The 20392-nt window shown below is 57.4% G+C and overlaps 13 protein-coding genes across 13 annotated transcripts; 7 read left to right on the plus strand and 6 right to left on the minus strand.

The window, feature by feature from the left end:
• Positions 1–668: 668 nt before the first annotated feature.
• Positions 669–1673, plus strand: SCHCODRAFT_02591720 (uncharacterized protein). Its single transcript, XM_003026890.2, has one exon. The coding sequence runs from the start codon at positions 675–677 to the stop codon at positions 1665–1667; it is 993 nt and encodes a 330-aa protein (XP_003026936.1). The 5' UTR covers positions 669–674; the 3' UTR covers positions 1668–1673.
• Positions 1674–1943: 270 nt separating this feature from the next.
• On the minus strand, positions 1944–3812 carry SCHCODRAFT_02517867 (FAD/NAD(P)-binding domain-containing protein; the record flags this gene model as incomplete). The annotated part of the gene is made up of 5 exons (XM_003026800.1): positions 1944–2328; positions 2380–2474; positions 2524–2641; positions 2725–3561; positions 3610–3812. The coding sequence occupies 5 exons, from the start codon at positions 3810–3812 to the stop codon at positions 1944–1946; spliced, it is 1638 nt and encodes a 545-aa protein (XP_003026846.1).
• Positions 3813–4717: 905 nt separating this feature from the next.
• On the plus strand, positions 4718–5250 carry SCHCODRAFT_02555469 (uncharacterized protein; the record flags this gene model as incomplete). Its single annotated transcript, XM_003026889.3, has 1 exon — positions 4718–5250. One exon carries the CDS (start codon positions 4718–4720, stop codon positions 5213–5215), a length of 498 nt encoding a protein of 165 aa, XP_003026935.1. The 3' UTR covers positions 5216–5250.
• Positions 5251–5523: 273 nt separating this feature from the next.
• On the plus strand, positions 5524–7034 carry SCHCODRAFT_02641815 (uncharacterized protein). The gene is made up of 2 exons (XM_003026888.2): positions 5524–5820; positions 5877–7034. The coding sequence occupies exons 1-2, from the start codon at positions 5767–5769 to the stop codon at positions 6549–6551; spliced, it is 729 nt and encodes a 242-aa protein (XP_003026934.1). The 5' UTR covers positions 5524–5766; the 3' UTR covers positions 6552–7034.
• A 1084-nt stretch (positions 7035–8118) lies between these two features.
• Positions 8119–8772, minus strand: SCHCODRAFT_02591731 (uncharacterized protein; the record flags this gene model as incomplete). Its single annotated transcript, XM_003026799.3, has 1 exon — positions 8119–8772. One exon carries the CDS (start codon positions 8770–8772, stop codon positions 8140–8142), a length of 633 nt encoding a protein of 210 aa, XP_003026845.1. The 3' UTR covers positions 8119–8139.
• A 2505-nt stretch (positions 8773–11277) lies between these two features.
• On the plus strand, positions 11278–11679 carry SCHCODRAFT_01341880 (uncharacterized protein; the record flags this gene model as incomplete). The annotated part of the gene is made up of 2 exons (XM_003026887.2): positions 11278–11433; positions 11491–11679. The coding sequence occupies 2 exons, from the start codon at positions 11278–11280 to the stop codon at positions 11677–11679; spliced, it is 345 nt and encodes a 114-aa protein (XP_003026933.1).
• SCHCODRAFT_02099306 (uncharacterized protein) lies at positions 11527–12347 on the plus strand. The gene is made up of 4 exons (XM_050341785.1): positions 11527–11806; positions 11857–11970; positions 12019–12133; positions 12188–12347. The coding sequence occupies exons 1-4, from the start codon at positions 11707–11709 to the stop codon at positions 12201–12203; spliced, it is 345 nt and encodes a 114-aa protein (XP_050197639.1). The 5' UTR covers positions 11527–11706; the 3' UTR covers positions 12204–12347.
• A 995-nt stretch (positions 12348–13342) lies between these two features.
• Positions 13343–14350, plus strand: SCHCODRAFT_02555479 (uncharacterized protein; the record flags this gene model as incomplete). The annotated part of the gene is made up of 4 exons (XM_003026886.3): positions 13343–13772; positions 13824–13914; positions 13963–14080; positions 14135–14350. 4 exons carry the CDS (start codon positions 13343–13345, stop codon positions 14183–14185), a joined length of 690 nt encoding a protein of 229 aa, XP_003026932.1. The 3' UTR covers positions 14186–14350.
• Positions 14351–14811: 461 nt separating this feature from the next.
• SCHCODRAFT_02672676 (uncharacterized protein) lies at positions 14812–15140 on the minus strand (the record flags this gene model as incomplete). The annotated part of the gene is made up of 2 exons (XM_003026798.2): positions 14812–14851; positions 14905–15140. The coding sequence occupies 2 exons, from the start codon at positions 15138–15140 to the stop codon at positions 14812–14814; spliced, it is 276 nt and encodes a 91-aa protein (XP_003026844.1).
• A 2097-nt stretch (positions 15141–17237) lies between these two features.
• On the minus strand, positions 17238–17693 carry SCHCODRAFT_02672677 (uncharacterized protein; the record flags this gene model as incomplete). Its single annotated transcript, XM_003026797.2, has 3 exons — positions 17238–17370; positions 17526–17593; positions 17643–17693. The coding sequence occupies 3 exons, from the start codon at positions 17691–17693 to the stop codon at positions 17238–17240; spliced, it is 252 nt and encodes an 83-aa protein (XP_003026843.1).
• A 200-nt stretch (positions 17694–17893) lies between these two features.
• SCHCODRAFT_02517677 (uncharacterized protein) lies at positions 17894–18918 on the minus strand (the record flags this gene model as incomplete). The annotated part of the gene is made up of 5 exons (XM_003026796.2): positions 17894–18202; positions 18284–18558; positions 18621–18661; positions 18740–18826; positions 18881–18918. The coding sequence occupies 5 exons, from the start codon at positions 18916–18918 to the stop codon at positions 17894–17896; spliced, it is 750 nt and encodes a 249-aa protein (XP_003026842.1).
• On the plus strand, positions 18744–19646 carry SCHCODRAFT_02641837 (uncharacterized protein). Its single transcript, XM_050346236.1, has 3 exons — positions 18744–18826; positions 18881–19377; positions 19428–19646. The coding sequence occupies exons 2-3, from the start codon at positions 18922–18924 to the stop codon at positions 19452–19454; spliced, it is 483 nt and encodes a 160-aa protein (XP_050197640.1). The 5' UTR covers positions 18744–18826; positions 18881–18921; the 3' UTR covers positions 19455–19646.
• Positions 19581–19965, minus strand: SCHCODRAFT_02099335 (uncharacterized protein). The gene is made up of 2 exons (XM_050341786.1): positions 19801–19965; positions 19581–19753 (listed from the first exon to the last, which is right to left on the minus strand). Exons 1-2 carry the CDS (start codon positions 19904–19906, stop codon positions 19662–19664), a joined length of 198 nt encoding a protein of 65 aa, XP_050197641.1. The 5' UTR covers positions 19907–19965; the 3' UTR covers positions 19581–19661.
• Positions 19966–20392: the final 427 nt, after the last annotated feature.

Below are 20392 nucleotides of genomic sequence, written 5' to 3' on the forward strand. Positions count from 1 at the left end.
GGTATCGGGGTCACAGTGCTAACAAAGCTGATCTCGACATTCTAAGTAGCTCAATGGTCACAGCGATGCACAATCGACGCGTGGCGTGTAGAAAACGCTGGTGCCTGCGCTGGTCCAGTCTTGCCGGTCACAGCGCCTGTTTGATCTCCGACGGAGACCTACATACCTATGGCTGTGATCAAGGTTATGAATGGTGACGCTCTTCCAAGGGTCCCACGCACTTGCGCCTGGACTATTGTTTGTGATAGCTCGGCCTCTATTTCAGTAATATCATTTGTTGCCTGCATCGCTGTGATTCCCCATTTGGCTTTTTCCGCGTAATCTATCCGGCAGCTTCGTCGCTTTGGCCAGGGGACATCAGCCCATTTACCGAACAAAAAGAATGGGTAAGCACTGCCTTCCCGCGATGCACGTTTGCTGACTGATATGAACAGGATCGCTTGGCCGGCTTTGTCGCATTGACCCTTTGAACAGCATGCGCTGGTCAGGCATTACTAGTTTTGGATGGCGAACAATGCCAACGCCTCGCGGCAAACTGATGGTCAACGCGTTGGCCCCCAATGTTTGCCTTTCGGAGATATCGTCCGTGAGCGATATATAGGGCACTTGCGCTCGAGCACTGTCCCCAGCATCTCACTCTCGACCGCTGTCTCTGCCGCCGCCTCACTCGCGCCATGAAGTCGCTCACGATCTCCTACTCTCGCAAATCTTTGACCGAAGAAGAGTACGAGGACGGGGAGGACGAAGAAGAGGAGCTCAGCGTCGCCGCCGCCTTTGGCGGGGAAAGCCTAGAACCCGTCGAGGACGAGGTTGAGGATGAATCTCAGTATTGGAGCGGTGCTCAACCTAGGGACGACGACGACTACTGGATCGACAACGACTATGGCGACGCCGAGATCCAGACTCTGCGTTCGACGCCTAGCCACAGCAGCGTCGCCAGCACTGCCAGTGCCACCTCCAACTCCACGGTCTCAGAGGTCGACTCCGTAGCCTCTCGGTCTTCTTCGATCACTCTCGGACGCGTGAAGAGCTGGGGCACAGACAACTCGGATTACCGACAGCAGGAGCAGCGCGGGATGATGAACGATTACTACTACCTGAACAGACACTCGAGCGCCTTCTCGGAAGCCTCCATCGGCAACGGGTCCTATCACTCGCCTTCGCCTGCGCCTTCACCTCCTCCCCTTGCACATACCCCTGGCTATCCCGTCGGCTACCCCTACCACAGTGGCTACTCGCAGCCAGCTGGCCTGGGGCGGACCGATTCGGTCACCACTATCGCCACCGAGCCCGACGACTCTGTCCCTGATCGTCGCTCGCCTACCCCTCAACCGAGCAGCTCGGCGGCTCCCGCTCAGAGCACCAGGTTCACGAATGCTCGCCGCGCTGTCGGCCCGTCCCCTGATCCGACACGGTCAATCCGAGGCGTCGAGGCGCACCCATCCCGAGGGGGGTTGACCATGACGAACTCATGGTTCATGAGCCGGCAAGAATACAAGGCAGCGCAAGCGCAGATGAAGGCGAAGGAGGAGTACGAACGACATCTCCAAATGGCCCGAGTCGACCTTGAAGAAGTCTCCCGTCCTCGAACGAGGAAACCACCCCGCCGTCTGCAAGCTGGAGGCCACGGATCGCTCGTCCTCCCAGAACCCCAATACCGCGAGTGATGATGGCCTGCACGAATAATGGCTGACGCGGGCGACTGCTCATAGCACTCGTTCAGAGGGCTGCAAAGGGAATTCCGACAATCAGACTGATGCTTCATTGTTACAAACCATGCTTTCACTTTCCATTACATACTCTGTTATGCATACATATAGACTGGTTCCTATATTTACGACCCTCACGACTTATACGAATCCGAATCCGAATAACTAACTTCCTTTACGCTGCTTCGAACAAAGTATAACGACCAAAGACCAAAAACAACTCGTGTGGTCCACTCAAACTCCCCCCGACACGCTCTTCCTCACCGCGCCCGTCGATACCGACGAATCACCCTCCGTCGCCTGCGGTTCGTCCCCCTTCCTACCAAACCCGGTCCCCGTCCCGTCTCCCTTCAGCTTCTTCAGCCCCTTGCGCCCGCGATAGTACTTGCCGTGGCTGAGCAGATAGTAGAGCTTGAAGCACAGCAGCGCGAAGCCGTCCTCCTCCTGCTCGAGCTCGATGGGATACTCCGCGCCGAGACGCTGCGCGGCGGCGATGCCGGAGAGCACGGCGACCTCGTGCGCGTTGACGAGTGTCCAGCTGCCAGCGAAGGTGACGCTCTTCTTCCCGTTCAGAAGCCACATCCAGGGGACGACGAAGGCATAGTGGGTCCAGGCATGGCTATAGAGGGCGTCAATGTATGGCTCGAACGACAAGATAACGCGAACTCACCAAAGCTGGTGCCACCAATCCTCGCGGATGATCTTGTCTCGCTCTATTTCGTCGTACGACCACGTCTCACGGTGAGCCTTATTCAAGAAGATGGTCTAGAGACAATCATGAGACGACGCTGAGAGCGAGGCTGGCGTCACATACCTGGAAGACGTGCTTCTCAAATGGAAGGTCGCGCGAGAATTGCGCCTGATAGTTCGAGCAGTCGAAGCACATCTCGAGCTTGGCCGGGTCGGCGGGCGTCTGCTTGATGTAGTACATCCTACGAGACTGTCAGCATCAGACCAACCCTAAGATGAACGAAAGACCAGCGATGACTGGCAAAGGACGGAGAAACAGACTCACGGCTTGAATTCTTTTCGCCCGCGCTCCACGCGCTCGCTCTCATCTCTATCGCCTAGCGTAGTGACCGCCTTACCCTCGTCAAACCGATTCGTGTACCACTTCTCCATGTATGCCGTGTCATTGTGCGTCACCGTGATATCGTCCGAGAACTTTGCGGCTCCAAGGACCTTGCGCTCAACCCAGCGAGACTTCTTGCCGAGGATGCGCTTGGCCGTGTCTGCGAGAACGCAGAGGACAAGCTCGTCGTACTCCTCGTCCGTCTCCCGCTCGTCGACACCGCGCAGCTTGACTCGAACATACTTGTTGTCGCGCTCCACGACCTCGAGCAGCTTCGTGCTCAGGCGCACGGTGATGCCGCGCCGTTCAAGGTCCTTGTGCCAGTCTCCGTAGAACGCGCCGAACTCTGGAAAGACGACCATCGGCGGCTCGTTGCTCGCAAGCGAGCGCTTGTCGGGCGGATACCACATCCCGTACGTCGGACTCGTAAAGATGCGCTCGAGGATGATGGTCGGTACGTCCGGCGTCGCGTTGCCCGTGCCCAGGAAGAGCGCGATACTCGGCATGAGCATCGAGAGCACGAACTCGTCTGAGAAGCGCCAGATCTTCGCGAAGGTCTTGATCGGGACGACCGCCCAGAGAGGCTCCGTGCGGCGCACCCAGCGCAGCGCAGTGTTGAAGCGCGCGATGTCCTTGTGGAGCCTGGCGACGAGCTCGGTTGGAAAGACGTTGGTCCAAAAGTTGTCGCCCTTGCCGAATGAGACGTGCAAGTTGACCGGAGTGACGTCGTGCCCTTGCTTGCGGAACATGTGCATGGTGTGGCGGAAGATGTTCGAGCCTCTGCGTGGATAGTGAGCTTAAGCGGAACGGTTGAAAGGCGAGACGTACCCTTGAACGCCTTGGTTTAGCCAGCTGGCGCCGTGCCTCTCGGCGTCGATGGGGATGGAGAAGGCCTGCCCGCCACAATAGTCGACGGCGTCTATGAGCGTGACATCGAACTTGTCCGGATGCTGGGCGAGCTGGTGCGCGCAGGACATGCCCGCCGCGCCGGCGCCGACAACTAGAATACGCTTTACTGCAGGGGGAGGCATTGGGAAGGGACAAGGTGTCTTTGACCAGGTGGCGGGATCCCTCGAGCTAGCTGTATATTAGCCGTTAGGAGACCGATCCCAGCCCGTTCGTCTGACTCTGACGTAGGCAGAGATCGCGCCGTTGGCAGGTCGCTTCAGATGAGGCGCCATAGTCATGAGAATGTTCCCGCCAGTTCACAACGCGCATGGGTGTATACAATGGAGGCCGCAGGACAATGTCCAACTGTCGACGTCTTCTCGAGGGAGCAGTCTGTGTTGACAACGTTGAGAACGCAGACATCACTTCTACAGAGATGGCGCGACGGTGCGCAGAGTCGCAATGGATACATTCAGAACTAAGGGATGTACGGGGTTCGCCACGAAGGTGTCGCTGTGATGGGTGATGGGCTGTGATGGGAGTCGAAAGGAGCGTGAGAAGTTGTTGTTTCGGCAAAATCCATCCATCCAAATCAACCAAGCTTTGCCAAACAAACATCAACCTCTCACTCCTTCCCTACTCCGAGTGCTGACATTGTATCCATGCACACGGCGCGCGGTTCCACAACTTCAACGCACCTGACTGATATGATGGAGGGACTTGACCGCCTTTTCCTTGCCCTTCTTATTCGAGACGCATCTTATTCGGTATCGTTGCTTGACCCTTATCCGAGAACAGAAGCATGCCGCTTCGGTGAAGTTCCAAGGGCTTCAATACGCCACAAAGGTAAAGATTCTTCATTTACCCGCCTGGAGGAAGTCACTCTCCGTCGAAGACTCTCTTCCATCTCCAACAGCTTCGTGCGGTCTTCTTCGCCACAAAAGCCCTCCAAAGTCTTCATTTTACGCGCCCCATAAAAGGACTGGACGGGCTGCGGAGATCAGGTCGTCCGCCGCTTTCTCATCTGCCCCCCTGAAAGATCGCTACGATGTCTGCTGCTGATGATAGCGCCGACATCATGGTCGGTCCTCTGGTTCAAGGTGGTTCAAGTACCTGCCACACCCCCCACGACCATTCCTCCGACCCGATTCAGAGGGACCTGGCGTGGAATTGCGTATGTGCGTCAGTTAGCTGGCTGCTGACCTGGGCCTTTGCTGGGATAACTGGCGTCTTCGTCTCTGCTTCAATCGAGGAGCAGAGATCCTTCGATGCGCGATTCTCCCGATTACCCATCAGTCTCGCGATGATAGTCAAGGTCGGTGCCACCAAAGGCGTCAAACTTGGACTTGTCCTCAGTGCAGTATTCGCAACTATCTCTCTGGCCATGTACGGGGTTTCACGATGCATGAACGATATGTGGGCCATCGGAAGATGCGTGGAAAGGGCTGGCATCGTCATGCTAGTTTTGGGACCGATCGCTGGCGCTTTCTTCGTGGAAATCGTGGATCTTTACGAAGGCCCCGTCACCGTCGAGGTGCCTACATAGTCGCGCGGGCATGGTTGGCGCTACGGTCATCGCAGATTTCCGTTTGTACGGCTGCTGGGATCGTCCACGGTGGTTGTTGTGAATTCCTATTATCAAAAGGTACTATCTGCGTACCTTCTACTAGCTTGTATCAGATACAAAAAAATGACGTTCCTACTTCAAAGCTATATACCAACATGCAGTCTTTATCTGCGCGGCTCCGCGTCCAAAAGTTGAACATGCTGCGCGTGAGCGGCATCACCGATCTTCGGCCCGTGGCCCGACGCTCCGAGACCGCCACAATTGGCGGTCGCGGCGTGTCGCCCGCTGCCGCCCTTTCTTGTTCTCCTCCGCTCGTCTCATCACGAGAGCAGGTCAGGCCACCCCTCGCGTCGCTACTAGCCCGTTCCAGACAAGAGACAAACGCCGCTCTCGGGGTCACGCTACCTCCTGCCTCGAAGCACGCACCCCGCGGGCCCGGGCATGGGGTTCTGACGCGCTCGCTCTCTCCCTCCTTCCTAGTCGTCTTTTCGATAAGCTATAAGGCGTCCGAACGCGTCTGACTATCCACGATGCTGCATGCTGTACGCCCCGAGAGCAACTTTGAGCGCGAAGCCGCCCGTCTGGTGCGTTATCATCCCGCGGAGCGCGTCGTCAAGTGAAAGTCTCATCCGCTTCTCAGTCCTATGCGCGCGGCTCGTCCTCTTACGCCCATCCACAAGCTCCTCTGTCACTGGAGGCGCACCAGCCAACGCTAGCTATGCCCTTCTCGCCCTCGCGCACGCGCAAGACGCCCAGGGTCATGGTCGCGCCCCCCTCCCTCGAGAACACGCACTGCCAGCAGCCCGGATGCACGCACGTCGCCGTCAACGCGCGCGAGCTAGCCCACCACGTTCGCGCCGCACACGGCCTCGCTGCGTCTCCGCCGCGCAGCGTGTCCTCCCGTTTACGGCAGCGAAGCCCGCCCCCGCCGCGGCGGCCGGCTTCCTTGAATGCATCGCCGTCTCGCCCTTCATCTTCAACGCATCGTGGCATCATTCACCTGCGGTCTATTCAGCCACCGAGCACCTGGACCCCTCCCAAACCCGTGCGCCTGCAGGATGTCATGGAGGATGAGGAGATGGAGCTCGATGTGCGGGAGCAGGACGGGTGCTCGTTCACGCAAGAAAACGACTGGCGCTTGTCCGATGCGCCGTCGAGCGAGTACTCCCCGCGTTCCTGGGGTACGGCCGCATCTACGCCACATAATGCCCTCTCGCCATCTCCGGCCTTCAGCCTTGCTCCGGCGCCGGATCTCTCGCAGATTCGCTCTGTGACCGCGCTCGAGGCGATACCGGAGGATGAGTGGTCGGAGTAGCACGAAACCATGCCGCGCCGAGCGACTCACTATCGGCCCTAACGACTTCCTCGCCTTCTTGGTCCCAAACTCGCTGCATCTTCCAGCTTCTTCATGTTGCATTCTTGAACCAAACCCATCTCATTAGCCCACATCCCCCAAAGCTTGTCTGGTGACACGCCCGCCGCGTGCGCTACCTTCTTGATAGCGCACCAGCCAACCGACTTCTTTAGACCCTCATCGTACCCACCCTTCCCCTCTAACGAAGCTCTCATGCTATGACTCAAATGTATACTAGACAAGCCATTATTCCGAGCTATCTCTGGTCGGAAAGGTCCCCGCTGGCTATCTTCGCAGGCGGTTCACCCATCCGACGAGCGATAGCTCTTCATTATCATTCCACGTTATCGCCCTGCATCCTGACCCGTAGACTCACTTATGTATGTACGCCCTGGAAGTTTCATTGCCAACTTATCATTGACCTACTTTGACCGAGAAAAGCTGGGAGCGACCGTCCATGGGAAGCGTGGCACAGTCACCCCGAAGAGGAAAGTATTGAGTTCCCCATTCGGCATCATTTCCGGCTTCCGACCATAAAATGACATCATCACGTCACCTTGTCTTCCGCCCACGCTCGCGGCCCGCTCGCCATTGTTTTCCGCGGCCATTCTTCAATCGCCTTCGAGATACACGCTTCATACAGCCTCTGAACCACCCCCACCATCTATCCAAAGTCTGACGGCTACCAACGCACTATAGCTTATTGTTGAGGGTGGCGGTGAAGCTGTAGTTTGTGGCTGTGAAGTTAGCTCGTGGCGGGCTGTATAAAAAGCGCGTGTCCTTCGTCTGTATTCCCCGTCCGTCCCTCCTCCTTCCTCCATACTGTGAGCTTCCACATCTCTTGTTCGATTGCGCCTTACTAACAGTCCCTTCATCTCGGGATATCTTACGCTCTTCAGGTCGTCCGGGTGAATTATTTGCTCATGGTACGTCTTCCTCGCCTTCTTCTGTCTCATCTTACTAACGCGCTGCTTCTTTCGTCTTTCTCCTCGCCCTATCCTCGCGCCTCTTTCCGTCTTCATCCTTCCAAGTCGAGTCGAGGCAGAACGATCCATCTTCGTGCGCTCGTTGTTTCCCTTTCATCTTCTCTTCTCGCCCCACAATAGTTGCCACTGCCAATCGTCCTCGCGGACGGGTTTAAGGACCACTGACCCAGGAGAGCTCGCGCTATCGGTCCCCGCCTGTGGTCGTCTTCGGGCGCACGGCGACGATAGCAAGGCGGTCCCTGCGCGTTGGTGGTCGGTGTGCAGCATGTGGGGTTGCAGCGGTTATCTAATCTGCCTAAGGCGCATGGTACAATGAATCCATGTTCGCCTGAAAGCGGAGGGGACCCGCTGCGTGGTGTTGGGGTAGTTCGAGCGCTGGTGTAATATGCCTGTACCTTTCTGGCAGTGGCATGACATTCGCTAGATGGCTTTCTTACTGTTCGTTAGTATACACCGACAGCGAGTCAACAATTCTACCTAGCATCTGTGGCGCACAAGATTGCAAGTTGCTTGAGCATCGAAGGATCCAGGTACTCGTACAAGGGTGCTCAAAGGAGTGTGTATCATTGGCCTGCTACTGAATCAAAGACGAGCGGTAAAGTCTGCCATATCACTTCAGGCCCCAGGATGGCAAAGGCGCACAGCACAGGAAACCCGATGGCGATCATGTACACGCCATAACCGATGGCCCCCATGAAGCTAACCATCCTGACCGTCAGGACAGAGTCTTGACCAGACGCAGCCTGCAGAAGGGCCAGCCCGCAGGGTCCCGCGATGGCTCCGAGTACTGGGAATTCGACGATGACGACCAAGAGAGCATCGGCAACCATGAGCTGATTGCGAGACGCGCCCTTTTTGGACAGGATGTCGCAGATGAAGAGGTGAATGGGGCACAAAAGGAGAGTCAAGATGCACCCGCCCAGGGCGGCGTCCCGGGAGAGGATCCTGACTGTGCCGCTTGACGGCGCATCGGAAGTATACGAGAGGACGTGATGGCCAAGCAGGGTGAAACAGACGGCCATGCAAGATCCAAAAAAGAGAACTTGGATGAGCAGGCCGATCGGGCGACGGTGGAAGGGAATGCTTTTGCCATCCTCGCTCGCGAAGTCCCGCTCACTAATTGGAGAGGCAAACCTATTCGAGGCACCTCTGGCACAAGAGACGCTCCCGAGAGACCTAGCAGAGCGACGAGGCATTGTAGCAAGATTGGTAAAGCTGTTATAGTCTCGCCTGTGGGCTTGCTGCTTCAGAAAGACGCTGGGGACCCGCGGTAGTCTGCTTATAAGGAACGGAGTAAGGTGATTGGGAATAGTTTATGTGGCGCCGCGAAGCATTGCACGATACGCAAGGAAGTTCTTCCATTGAGAGAAGCACTGCTCGTATCCCCATAGAAGCGAGAGAGCTATTGAGTAGGCAGGAACACCGGTACCTGAGTCTGTCGACAGTGCAACGTCGACAACCATGCAGAGCGAAGCATGGTCAGAGCGCCTTTCGAGCGCGGCGCAGAGAAGCGGAGCGGAGGGAGGAGGGCTGTAGTCAGATGGTTCGGACTCAGGGGTGGTGTGGGAAGCACCTGAGAGCGAAGTATGGCAAGAGTTCAGAGGAAGCGGATGAAAGGTCGTGCAATTCAGGCAGGTCAGCTCCGCTGTTGATCCGTGGCGGCAGCCAAACAGGGACCCACAAGGACTCACAACCCAGACTGGTTTGCGCATGAGATCCATCGCGATGCGACGTAGGCTCATGCAGAGCAGAGATCGGTCACAAGTCGACAACAATGGCCGCGAACTGAGCATTAGAAGTAGAGAAAAGTTCGAGCGGCGCTGACAATAATCATGTCTTTCACGGCGTTCTCGTTCCTATTAGGTACAATGGCGTTATTGTTCCCACTCGAGCGACAACGGGATGTCGGTCTGTACCTTGTTGGGTTGCAAGCATACATAAGCTGGCTGCAGTATCAATCGGTCGCACATTCGCTCTCATCGAGCACTCGTTTCCGACGTGCCGCAGAAACCGTCCCATACGCCAAAGCAAGCATGTATCCACACCTTGGAGGTAGACGATGTGACGCCTCGGCCTTAGCCGACGCCACGTGCTCTGCCTTCACCCCTCGCGGGGGTATTTCCCTTGGAGTTCCTTGAGGTTCTCCTGGTTTCTAATGACTCGTATATATACTCCGTGACTGGTTATGACTACTTACAGCTGTAGGTATAAAAGGGCCCTCCTCCAAGGGAGGAGGGCAAGGTTTTTAATCGAGACTTCGTTACAGAGTAACCTCGTGGGAATCTTCTTCATCATCTCCGTGAGCCGAGCCCGGCCCGCTCTCCGCGTCACCGTACTCGCCTCATATTTTTACTCTCTCGCTCGACGTCCTCGATAGCAACATCGACTTCGACTTCGACAACCAGCAACCAGCAACTTGGTTTAGAGAGGGCCATCGCTGACGCGTGGCATACGGTGGGTTAGGAACTTCTCTGCTTTTACAGGCCTGCAGTTGTTTTTCAAGTTATGCCATAGATGAATATTTGTTGCTCGTTCACAAAGACGAGAGGAACAAGTTGTCGAAGCAATTCCGAGCTCTCCGTCAATCGTAGTCGAAAGCAAGAACGGGGGACTCGGGGTGGTCAGGGGAAGCCCAGATCCAGAAGAAAACGAGATTGACGCATTCAAGCTTGAGACCGTCGGTCGCGAGCAGAGAGCGAACTCCTATGGCTTGCGCTCGGGCATCGGTGGACGACAAGATCAGGGGAAAAGTTAAATCGCCACGCTTGGGTCTGAAGCCGTTGTCTTGGCTTGAGAATGGGCTCGAGGCCATTGTCCTGAACTGATTGTGGAGACCGCCGTCCTAAGGCTTTGAGTTGCACTTGCAAATCATATTGGTGAGACCAAGAGCGCTGGCTTGGGGGTGGTGGGCGGAAGGCCGAATCCGGGGAGAAAATGAACTCGGTGCGCTGGGGCTGAATGATTTGTCCTTGGGGCTCAAACTCGCACTCGTGGATGTCGCAGGGAGTCATCGGATGCGTAGAGCGCGAGCCGGGGGCGGGGATGGGGTACAAAAGTCGCGCAGGCATTTGATTGTTGAGTCTGCGTTGTGCGCTCTGAGATCGTTAGTAGACACTCAGATAGTCAGCCTCGAGCCGCGCATGTCGCTGCTCGGCAGAAACTCAAATACGCAGAGGAATCAGATTTTGCACGCGCGGGCTTGAGGAGATGGTAGGGTGTCGTCGAAGGCGTAGAACGCGCGTAGGACGCCCTCGGCTTGGTCTGAATCTTGAACACATGCTCAAAATCGTTGCTGGAGTCGAAATATTCTCCTTGAATGTTGGGGGTGGGGTTGGGCGGAGATTTGACAAGAAACTTCCGCGGGGACTCGCCGCGCTCTGCAGATCGGCCTCTGCTCATCCGTCGTCTTGTACGCGACCGGTAGCCGTCAGCGGACGGCCGAAACCGAGGAGGGAACAATGAAGCGGGAGGGTGTCAGAGAATGAGCACCAAAACTCAGCTGCCACACCCCGACCTCGGTTTTCCGGGCTCGAGAATCGCGTAGAGCCGGGGCGCAACAGCAGGTAGGGCGAACGTGATGAGGGCCGGAATCAAGAACCACACCTGTCATCACTTCATGCCTCGCGTGGCATCACATTCCCACACTGACTTCCCCTTCCCCCTCAACTCCCCCCACCCATTGTCGGCGACAAGACGCTCGGATGGACGAAATCATGATCCCCCCAGACTCGCAAAAGTCGAAAATACCCTGTCCTGCACTTTCCCCGTGGGAAACCGCCGAAATCTGCGCTTTCTGGCTCTCTGATTCACAACGACCCGCGGAATTCACTCAGCCGACACAGACTGCAATCGTCAAGGTAAGTCTGACTACCTAATCCCTTGTCTGACCATTTACTGCTCTCATCCTTTCGCAGCGCCCCGCCACGTTCCTCGGCAAACGGCGAGCTCATCGTCGCACGCCACAGCCATCACGACGTGACTTCGCCGCACCTCGTGCTGCAGCCATCGGCGCTTCCGCCTCGGTTCACGAGGCCCGAGACCCTCTCCAACCCCCACGCAAGTCGGTGACTGCCGGAGCGGGCGAGTTATGCCGCCGAGGATGAGACTGACCCCACTGCTCAGCGCTTTCGATGCGCTCGGGCATGTTCTCTCGATGTATGCCGACGACGGACGCGATACTCGTGTTCGCCGCTGCCGCTCCACAACCTGCCGGGAGGCGGGAAATCATTGGTGAGCGCGCAACGTGTGTCAATAAAGTCCGTGCTCATCGTAATTGACAGCGAGCGGCTTGCAGTGCACGTCCGCTTGCAGCACCGCTGCCTGCGCGCCCGATGACGTGACCTCTACGCCGCGGGGGGACGACTGGCGGTCGTCGTCTTCACCTGGAAATCGATGTACGTGATCGGTGTCGTTGTCGAACTCGGTCCGACTCGCGGTTCAAGACGATGACGACGAGCGTGCAACGATGAGCATAGAGCCCAGGACAGCACAAGAACGGCCATGTCGAGCTCAACTGCGTTCGCAAGTCTTGCGGCTCCTCTCAAGATGCACAAACTCGTGAGTTGCCGGCTTCTCTTGTTGCATATTGACAAGCTAACAAAGACTGACCAGCTCATTTTCTTCATGAGCCGCATCAGGACGCCTATATGCGCCACGCCCGTATGACTACATATGTCATCTCGGTGAGCACACCTGTTCAGTTCATGTTGGACTGCTATGAAAATGCGGCATTCACGCACTCGTCGGTGAGCCAAACACACATACCACGCATGCCCGGTATGCTGACGGCACGCCCTCAGACGCTCGTCTACCACTCGCGAGGTTGCACGCAAGCAGCGAGTAGCGCCTCGCCCTGCTCGCCGATTTACTCATCCTACGTCATGCACAGAGGAGATTATGACCCTATACTCGCGGGTCAGTCCGAGATTTATCGAGATGTTGTAATATCCCTCTAGCACTCGATAGGAGCGCATGCGGTCGCGCCCGGACAACCTGGCTCAGCGGCGCGAAGCGCTGCTCGTCGACATCCCCTCGCTGAGATCCAAACCTGACAACTTTGTGGGGTGTTGCTGATTGATTTTCAGGTGATGGTGGACGCGCTGGACCTTCCATGGCATGGAGGGGCGCCGTTTATGGTCAGGGGTGAGCACGTCGTGCACTGCACAATATGCTAACTCGTTCTAGACTCTGATCCTCGGGGGCCTTCAGGACAATCTCGCCCACTAAGAAGAGCTCACGCGTGCCTCGTCCGAAATGCCAACGAGCAGAGGCAAGGGAATCCATGCCCAAGCAGTCGTGTGAAGGCGAAGAGCGGTGAGTTGGAAGCATGAGATGCAGCTCAAATACGTTCTGACCTTTGTAGATGTCGAGACAAGTGCTATATAATTACTCGTAGATAGGCGCAATAAATAGATTGTTGACTTTAGTATATCGCTTCGACGTCCTGAGAGCGCGCGCGCCCTTCGCGAGCGCAGGAACTTGAGAGAAAGCGCCATGAGCTGGGAAACTCATGTTGCTCACTGCAGTGAGCATTCATGTTTTCCTCCACGATAAGCCATGCTTACGACTCTCATAGACCCTAACTACATCTTTCTCGTCTGCCGTCGTATCATACAACAGAAGGGGCCGAGGCGAGTTGGTTTTCTCTACTTCCCTTTCGTTGTCTCGCCACCCCCTTGTGCTCGCCGATGCCTGTCTCCTTTCTAACACGCCTCGGACTTCTGTTTCATAAACAACATTCTATTCTTCATTCTATCTACTGAAATCATGTACACGAGGAGCTACATCTACCTCAAGCAACTACCCTCCCCCATCACCCCACCCCTCGCCGTACCATCCTCCCTTCGACCTCCACCCACATCCCCAGCGTCTATGGGGTTCCCTTCGCCATCGTCCATCGTCTCGTGCTCTGCGCGCGCCACGTCGTTGTTGTTGGCCCCTTTCCTTCATTCTCGCCGCTCCCTTCTCCCCCTTACATCCCCATCCCCTCACCCTCGTCCTTTATCTGCTCTGCATCTTCTCGACCTCGCTTACGCGCCCGCAGATCGATACTGCAACGTCCGCGTACCCGTGCTGACCGCCGCTGCGACCCTTCGTCGAAGAGAGGGGAGTGACAAAGATGCCCCTCCCCTCACCCTCGCGCATGTGATGCGAGAGCGGCAGAGCGTTCCCCGCGTCGCTCCGAGTTTGCTTCAAGGTCAGTGAGCGGCTTGGAGGCACCTTCGCGCGGGTTCACGTCGACGGGCAGACCCCCACGTTGTTGAAGGGGGGGATGGTCTCCCCGTACTTGGGAGCGTGCTACCCCGTCGTGCACTTCGATGCGAGTGCGACGCGACGCCGTGAGCATGTCCCGCGTCGTATCTCCTTCGTTCTCCGTGCGAGTGCAGCGGGGTGAGGGTCTCACGAGGTCGGGGAGGGGGGATGTCTTTGCACCCTCGCCCGCCCCTCCCCACCTGCGCGGCACAGCGGGAGAAGCCCAATGTTGCTAATCTCGTCGCGCTTGAGGTGAGTCATCGTCGCCGAGTCGATTGAGCACGCGTGGCGATTTCACGGCGGTAGGGGGAGGAGGTGGCGAAGTCGGAGGAGGGAGGGGAGAGGCATGCGGCATAGATAATGAGCGGCGCGAGTTGGCCGTCTTGCGTATGACGCGATGCCCAACGTGCGAAGCCGCGGCACTGGCTGCGAGTGCGGGAGCTCGCGGACTTGTTCTAAGACATCGAGGGAGGGATGGGGGAGTTTGTGGCGTGCGCGTTCGCGGCGCCGCCGACTCTGCGCGACGTCTCGTCGGCGTGCGCGGCGTGTACAGACGGCGCGTAGGACGTCACAGTTAGATGGGGAGCCGCAATTAGAGGCGAGGGACTCGACATGGGTGTCCCTGCTCTCTTCGTGCTGCTCTCGCGCACGCGCGCGCGATCCCAACCCATCGCCCGCACCACGTCTCGCAGCCAGCGGGCTTGACAGGGTCCCAGGGCCACCAGAGAAAGACGCCCCTCCGGCCGCGCTCATGATCTCCACATCCGCATCGAAGGAGTCCGCACGAAAAGCAGTGACGTGACGAAGGCCTCAAACTACGCCTCGAGATCAGCCTCACGCCGGATGTTTCAGTTACGAAAACGCGCACCATGTCGTCGTCCGCATTCAAGTACTCCGTCAGATAGTACGGATAGCGCCCTTCAGAATTCGAGCCCGAGGTGTACTGAACGACGGGACTCCGCGCGACACCCATTGCCCACAATTTACTGGTCTATCATAGTAGTCATGTTCTTGACCCTCTCCCTGCGCGCTGTGGGGGCCCGGACCTTCTCCTGCCATGACGCTGCCGCCCGCACCGCGTCGAGCCGCAAGCGCCGGGCTCGTGGTACCCATCGAAGAGCGCGTCCTTGCGGTCAACCTTGTCGCTGTCAGTGGTGATTATTGTGATGCCGAGCGCCTTGACGTACACGGCGGCATCCTTGAGCGTGTGATGGATGCGGTCTTTGCTGAAAACTTGTTGGAGCGCTTTGAGGTGTGTTTCGTTGATTTCAAGTTTGTTGATGAGCGGGATGGTGACGAGCGTGTAGAGCATTGGTGAACGGTGGGGTACCTTCACTATGTCGCATCCTGTTCTGACGTCGTCGCGCCTGCCTGCCGTCGAGTGAAGGCGCACCGGCATGATTGATAAAGGTGGGGGAGGGCAGCTGCTGTCTGATGAGCAGTCGCTCTCGCGCTTCACAGAGGGAGAGGCGAAGGGGGAGGATAAAAGGGCAAGCGAAGGGAGGGGGGAGCGTGGGGGTCAGTGGGGGTTGAGAAGAAAAGGAAGAGGGAAGGGGGGATCAAAGGGGAAGGATATGCGAGGGGAAGGGGAGGGATAGACAAAGGGAGGGGGGAAAGCGAAGAGAGGCGAGAGGCGACGTTGTATGCGAAATGCGAAGGGAAGGGGAAGGACTACTCACATTCCTCCCTCCCTGCCCCTCGTGTTGTCAAGCTTCTTTCGAGCGTGCCGTCCGCTGTCGAGGGGTGCCTGCTCGCCCCTCGTCGTTGCGAGCCGCCCCCTTCGAATCGGGTTCCATTGCGCCAACGGGGCTGAGAAAGGTGGGGAGGGCAGCTGCAAGCGTCTGATTAGCTCTCTCGAGGACTTGGACACAATGGGGAGTGAAAGGGAAATAAGAACGTCGATGGGCGAGGGATGGGCGAAGGGGGAGGGAAGCACGAAGGAGAGAGATACGCAAAGTGAGGAGGGTAGGCAAAGGGTAGGGGTTGACGAAGGGGTGGGGGGAGGGAGAAACGAATGAACAGGTACGGAGCTCACCTCACCATCTCCCTCCCTCCTTCTTGCGTGCGGTCCTTGCTCTCCCCCTCATCCCGCTGCCTGTCGCCTCCACCCTCCACCTCCCTCTTCATCTCACGCCTCCACCCTCCTCCCCTCCCCTCCCATCTGCCTTGCACTCCCACCCACCCCCCCCGCCTCATTCCGGTGCTTCGACACGTCTGCACTCGCCCCTTACCCACCTCCTCCCTCCCCGTATATTGTATCGAAGAGTCTGTTCGTGTTGTAAGATCGTTGAGCGGGGCGAAGGGGAGGAGGGGGAAGGGGGAGGGGAAATGCGAAGGGGAGGGAGGAGGGGGAGGGGGAGGCGAAGGACCATATGGAGGGGGCGAAGTGGAGGGGGAGAAGCGAAGGGCATGGGCAGGAGAGGAAAGAAAAGCGAAGGGGAGGGGAGGGGAAGGGAATAGAGTGGATAAGCGAAGGAAAGGGGATGGGAGTAGAGGGGAGAGAGAAGCAAAGGGGAGGGGAGGGTGGATTTGAAATGTGATGGTGAGAGAGAAGGGAAGGGGTGGTGAGAGAATCAACGGGGGAAGGGGGGATGTATAGTAGTACATGAACAGTACGAACGCGTACCTGGACCCTTGCATGGGGGTGCCGTAGTTGCGCGATGTGCAGCCCTCGACCCGCAACGACATGCGGCAGGCCTCAAGCACGGCATGCCCCAGGCCTCGGGCGCGCCCTCAAAAGAAGCTTGAGTAATCGGGTATCTAGGCTAGGGTTAGCGCAAATGAGGAACGAGGGCGCGAGGGGGCATACCTTCGACCTTACTTGCTAAGCCCTTCGACCTCCTTGCTGGGCCCTTTGGCGTCGTGTGCCAAATCCCCATCTCCCTCGAAGGGTTCACATGCCGTCTGATTCTACAAACACATCAGCGGCGCGGTTGACGAACAAGGGGACGGCATCCGTACCTTCAGTTTCTCACACTATCGACGAGTCAGCCCTTCACGTGCAGACTCAGCTAGCCCGCCCTGCGCACGCGGGTTCACGACATGGTCTCGATGTCTGTGGGCATTCAAGCAACGGTCAGAGGGCTAGGTTTGGGTATCTAGGTATGGAGGTGGTCAGTAAGTCGGTACTGACTTTGTCAACGACTTAGTTACAATCGAAGAAAATTAGCACTACCTCGACAACTTTTGCTACGACGTGTACATATGCGGCGCGCGTGAGTCAAGGTAAATGCTACTGACCTGCCCTTCCTCGTGCGCCCCTCGAACGGCACCCTTTGACGATCTCGTGAGTACCTGAGAAATCGTCATTCCACGTAGATCACAATCATAACGACAGCCAAGCATACCGTTGGCGATAGTTACAGTGTGCTACGCTCCTATCAGAGCGCAGCCTGACAGTCTCCCGGCTCTACTGGCTAGCACGGTCAGCGGCGGAGCACGCAGACAAAGTTTCAATACGGAACTCCACCGAATCACTTCGAGGTTGTTTACTGAGTGATCCCACGCGAGCCTCCGGCAGTTCGGGGTCGTTACAAAGATATCTGTGAACAAGGGATCAGAATACGCTCGTGGAACAGGGGATTTCGGTGAAGGAAGGGGGTCCCCGGCGAGTCCTTCGCCTTCATAATCAGATGAAGCTACTTGTACTACGACCCCGACGACGAAGGGGGCAGGCCCCACAAAGACGTGGACCCACACGTCTTCGAATTCTTCACCAAGGGAGCGCGCGCTTGCCGCCGGCGGCTCGGCATTGACAGAAAATACCTGAAAATAAGGTCAGCATGCGCTTTGACACAACGGCGCGGTAACTCACCTGTGCATAACGCGCTGGCGCGCTGAGAGCAGCGGGGCCCATAAACGGCATCGCTGGGTGTGCGGGGATACACTAACCTTATCGCGTCGTTCACCAAGGGAGCCGCACGCGTGCCTCCAGCGCTTCGGGAATTCACAGAAATGCCTGAAAATGAGGGTCAGCGCGCTATTCAGCTCGCAAGGATCCCCGCGGGACGTAGAGGGCGTGGACAGTACCGTACTCACCGGTATACGTTCAGTGGGGCGACATGCTTAGCAATATTCTTCTACGCGTGCGGGTGGACGGGAGGGGTCCACCCTATCGTCGCGTTCTTCGCTGAGGAAGCGCACGCAGGCCTCCGACGGTTCCGCGTATGGAGAAAATGGAAGCCGCCAGGAGGAGGCACAGAGGAGGGCGGCGCGGTTTCCAGATGAAGGACAGGCGAGACAAGCCACGTGCCAGTGTCGCTCCTCGCTCCGTCTCCCATCACCTCTGGACTCGCTCGCAGCATGCGCAGCGAGCTCCTCAGTATCCGTCGTGATCGAGGGATCCACCTTGGGGGTCGACCGAGCATGCGTGGTCTGGGCCATAGTCAGTGAGCAGCACTTTACGAGTCATGGACCGCGCACCGAGTCGTTCTCGCCATCTCACGCGGCAGTCACGCAGACATTGCACGCCACGAGCGCTGCGGGTGTCCTCTTGCCCCCACGGCGTCCGACTGGGAGCCCTATCGACGGCCGCGCATGCTCCCCCGGTCTAACAGACTTGGGGTCCGCGTGAAGGGCGATTGCGCGGCGCAATGAGATGGCTGGCAAACGGCTGTGTTGATGGGCGTGTAGTTGACGAATGGCATGTGAGCGCAAGGTGGCTTCAGAGACGGGGCCAGAGGCGACAACGACGTGGCATGGGATGGTAGCGGGAAGGAAGGAGCACGGTCCTATACGCTCAGGTCGTACGCGTCAGCTGTAACATGCGGTGGGCAGTGATGAGAAAGCTTACCTTGACTGTTGACAGCGTTCTCGGCGTTCTCGTGACCTGCACTGAGAATGCCGGCATCGGTGCGGTCGTTGGCAAAGACAGGTCAGTGGGGCACGAGGCGCAACAAAGTCAGAACACACCGTCTTGACATTAACTCCGTAACCGCGTCGAAGGGACACGTTCTTAATTCTAGGACGGGGATTACAGAGAAGACGCAATGTGATGGTCTGACCGATGGAATTAGCGGAACACGAGGCACGACGAGCGGGGCAGATACTCACATGAAACGTGGGACGGCGTGTAAGTCGTCGAAGATCATGTCATGGGATGGCGTCCGGCGTTGGGAGAGAACAGCGGTGTGTTCTTGGCAGAGGCGCAATACCCTTGCTCATCATCTACCGCGGTGGTCAGCCCAACGCTACATGGCGTGGACGGCCTCAAGGATGACAATGAATATGTGCCTGCGTGCGTCGACTTCGCGTTGGTTGTAAGCTCGAGTTCGACATCTGTGGCGGCGAGCAAATGGATCGAGACATGTTGTCCGCCGTCTGCCTTGGCATCGCTGGCATCGCTGTGGTCGACGAAAGGCGAGATCGCCTTCAAACGCGTCAATTGTCGTCGAGAAGAAGACGAACATGACGACGCTGGGCAGCCCTTCCTCGGTGTCTGCTCATGGGGGTTGGAAGAAAGCTGCAATAGGTCGAGTCAGCAGAAAATTGGAGACATATCAAACTATTCACTGATTATGGTAATGACGGTCAAGCTGGAAATGAAGTCTGGTCAGTTAATATCAGACTCGAGCGATGAAAGGACTGACAGAGCGAGAAAGGACCTGATGCATATTGGTCAGAATGAGGCAGAGCGTCGAGGAAGCGACTTACGATGGTCTAATACGTGGTAGAGCAAGGAGAGGTGCAGGATAAGAAAGGGGAGGAGAGAAAGAGGCAGATTGCTGATTGAGAGGGGTTGCACCCCTGCCTCTTATACGCCGCGAAACGGCTATACTACGCAAGCGGCCCCCGTCAAGCCCGTCTGACAATGTTCCACCATCACTACGAGAAGTCAACGGGATCCTGGAGCCGAAGTGTGCCCAGGAAAAGTGGAAGATTTGGGGGAGTGGCGCGGTTCGTGCGCGTTCAATCTTCCGCTCTTCCCTGCACAAATGTCAGCGAGAATGCAAGCGATAAATCATGAAACGTACCCCATTGGATAGGGGAAGCCGCCCGTGGACTCGCGGAGGGGGTGGAAAAGGGGTAGAGCGCTGTCTCTTGGGCATTGTGCCACTGCTTGTATAATCCGTTCTGCATTGTTTTCGTCAAGAGCACCGGGCAGGATACAACACTAGAGAGATCGCAGACGATACACGAGGCGGTGTGTGACGCGTGACAAGGTCGGGGGTTGCGGGGAGATGCGGGGAGATGCAAGGAAGAAGGAGGAAGAGACAAACTTTGTGCCATTAGCTGGATCTCCATTTAGAAGGTGTTCAGCTTGTCGGCATGCCGCCGATGCGCATCGAGCTCACGCATTGGACGGCTTGAGTTCCGCCGGCGCTGTTACACATGTGTGCATCATTGGCGACATGTCAAGGGGGTATAGTGGGCAGGGGGGAGCGGAGGATGTGCGTATAACCAGCCGAGGGGGCGCAAACACCCGAGGTCGAGCGCGGCGCGGCCCTTGTCACAATCAGATGGGTGATACGAGCATGACTGGTGAGAGGGAGGGGTGAGGGGGGTGATTGACTATCTCTTGTAGGTACATTGTTCAGGCAGATCCCCGTAACACGCCTGGATTCT

Source organism: Schizophyllum commune (assembly GCF_000143185.2).
Source record: "Schizophyllum commune H4-8 unplaced genomic scaffold SCHCOscaffold_13, whole genome shotgun sequence".
Classification (NCBI taxonomy): domain Eukaryota; kingdom Fungi; phylum Basidiomycota; class Agaricomycetes; order Agaricales; family Schizophyllaceae; genus Schizophyllum; species Schizophyllum commune.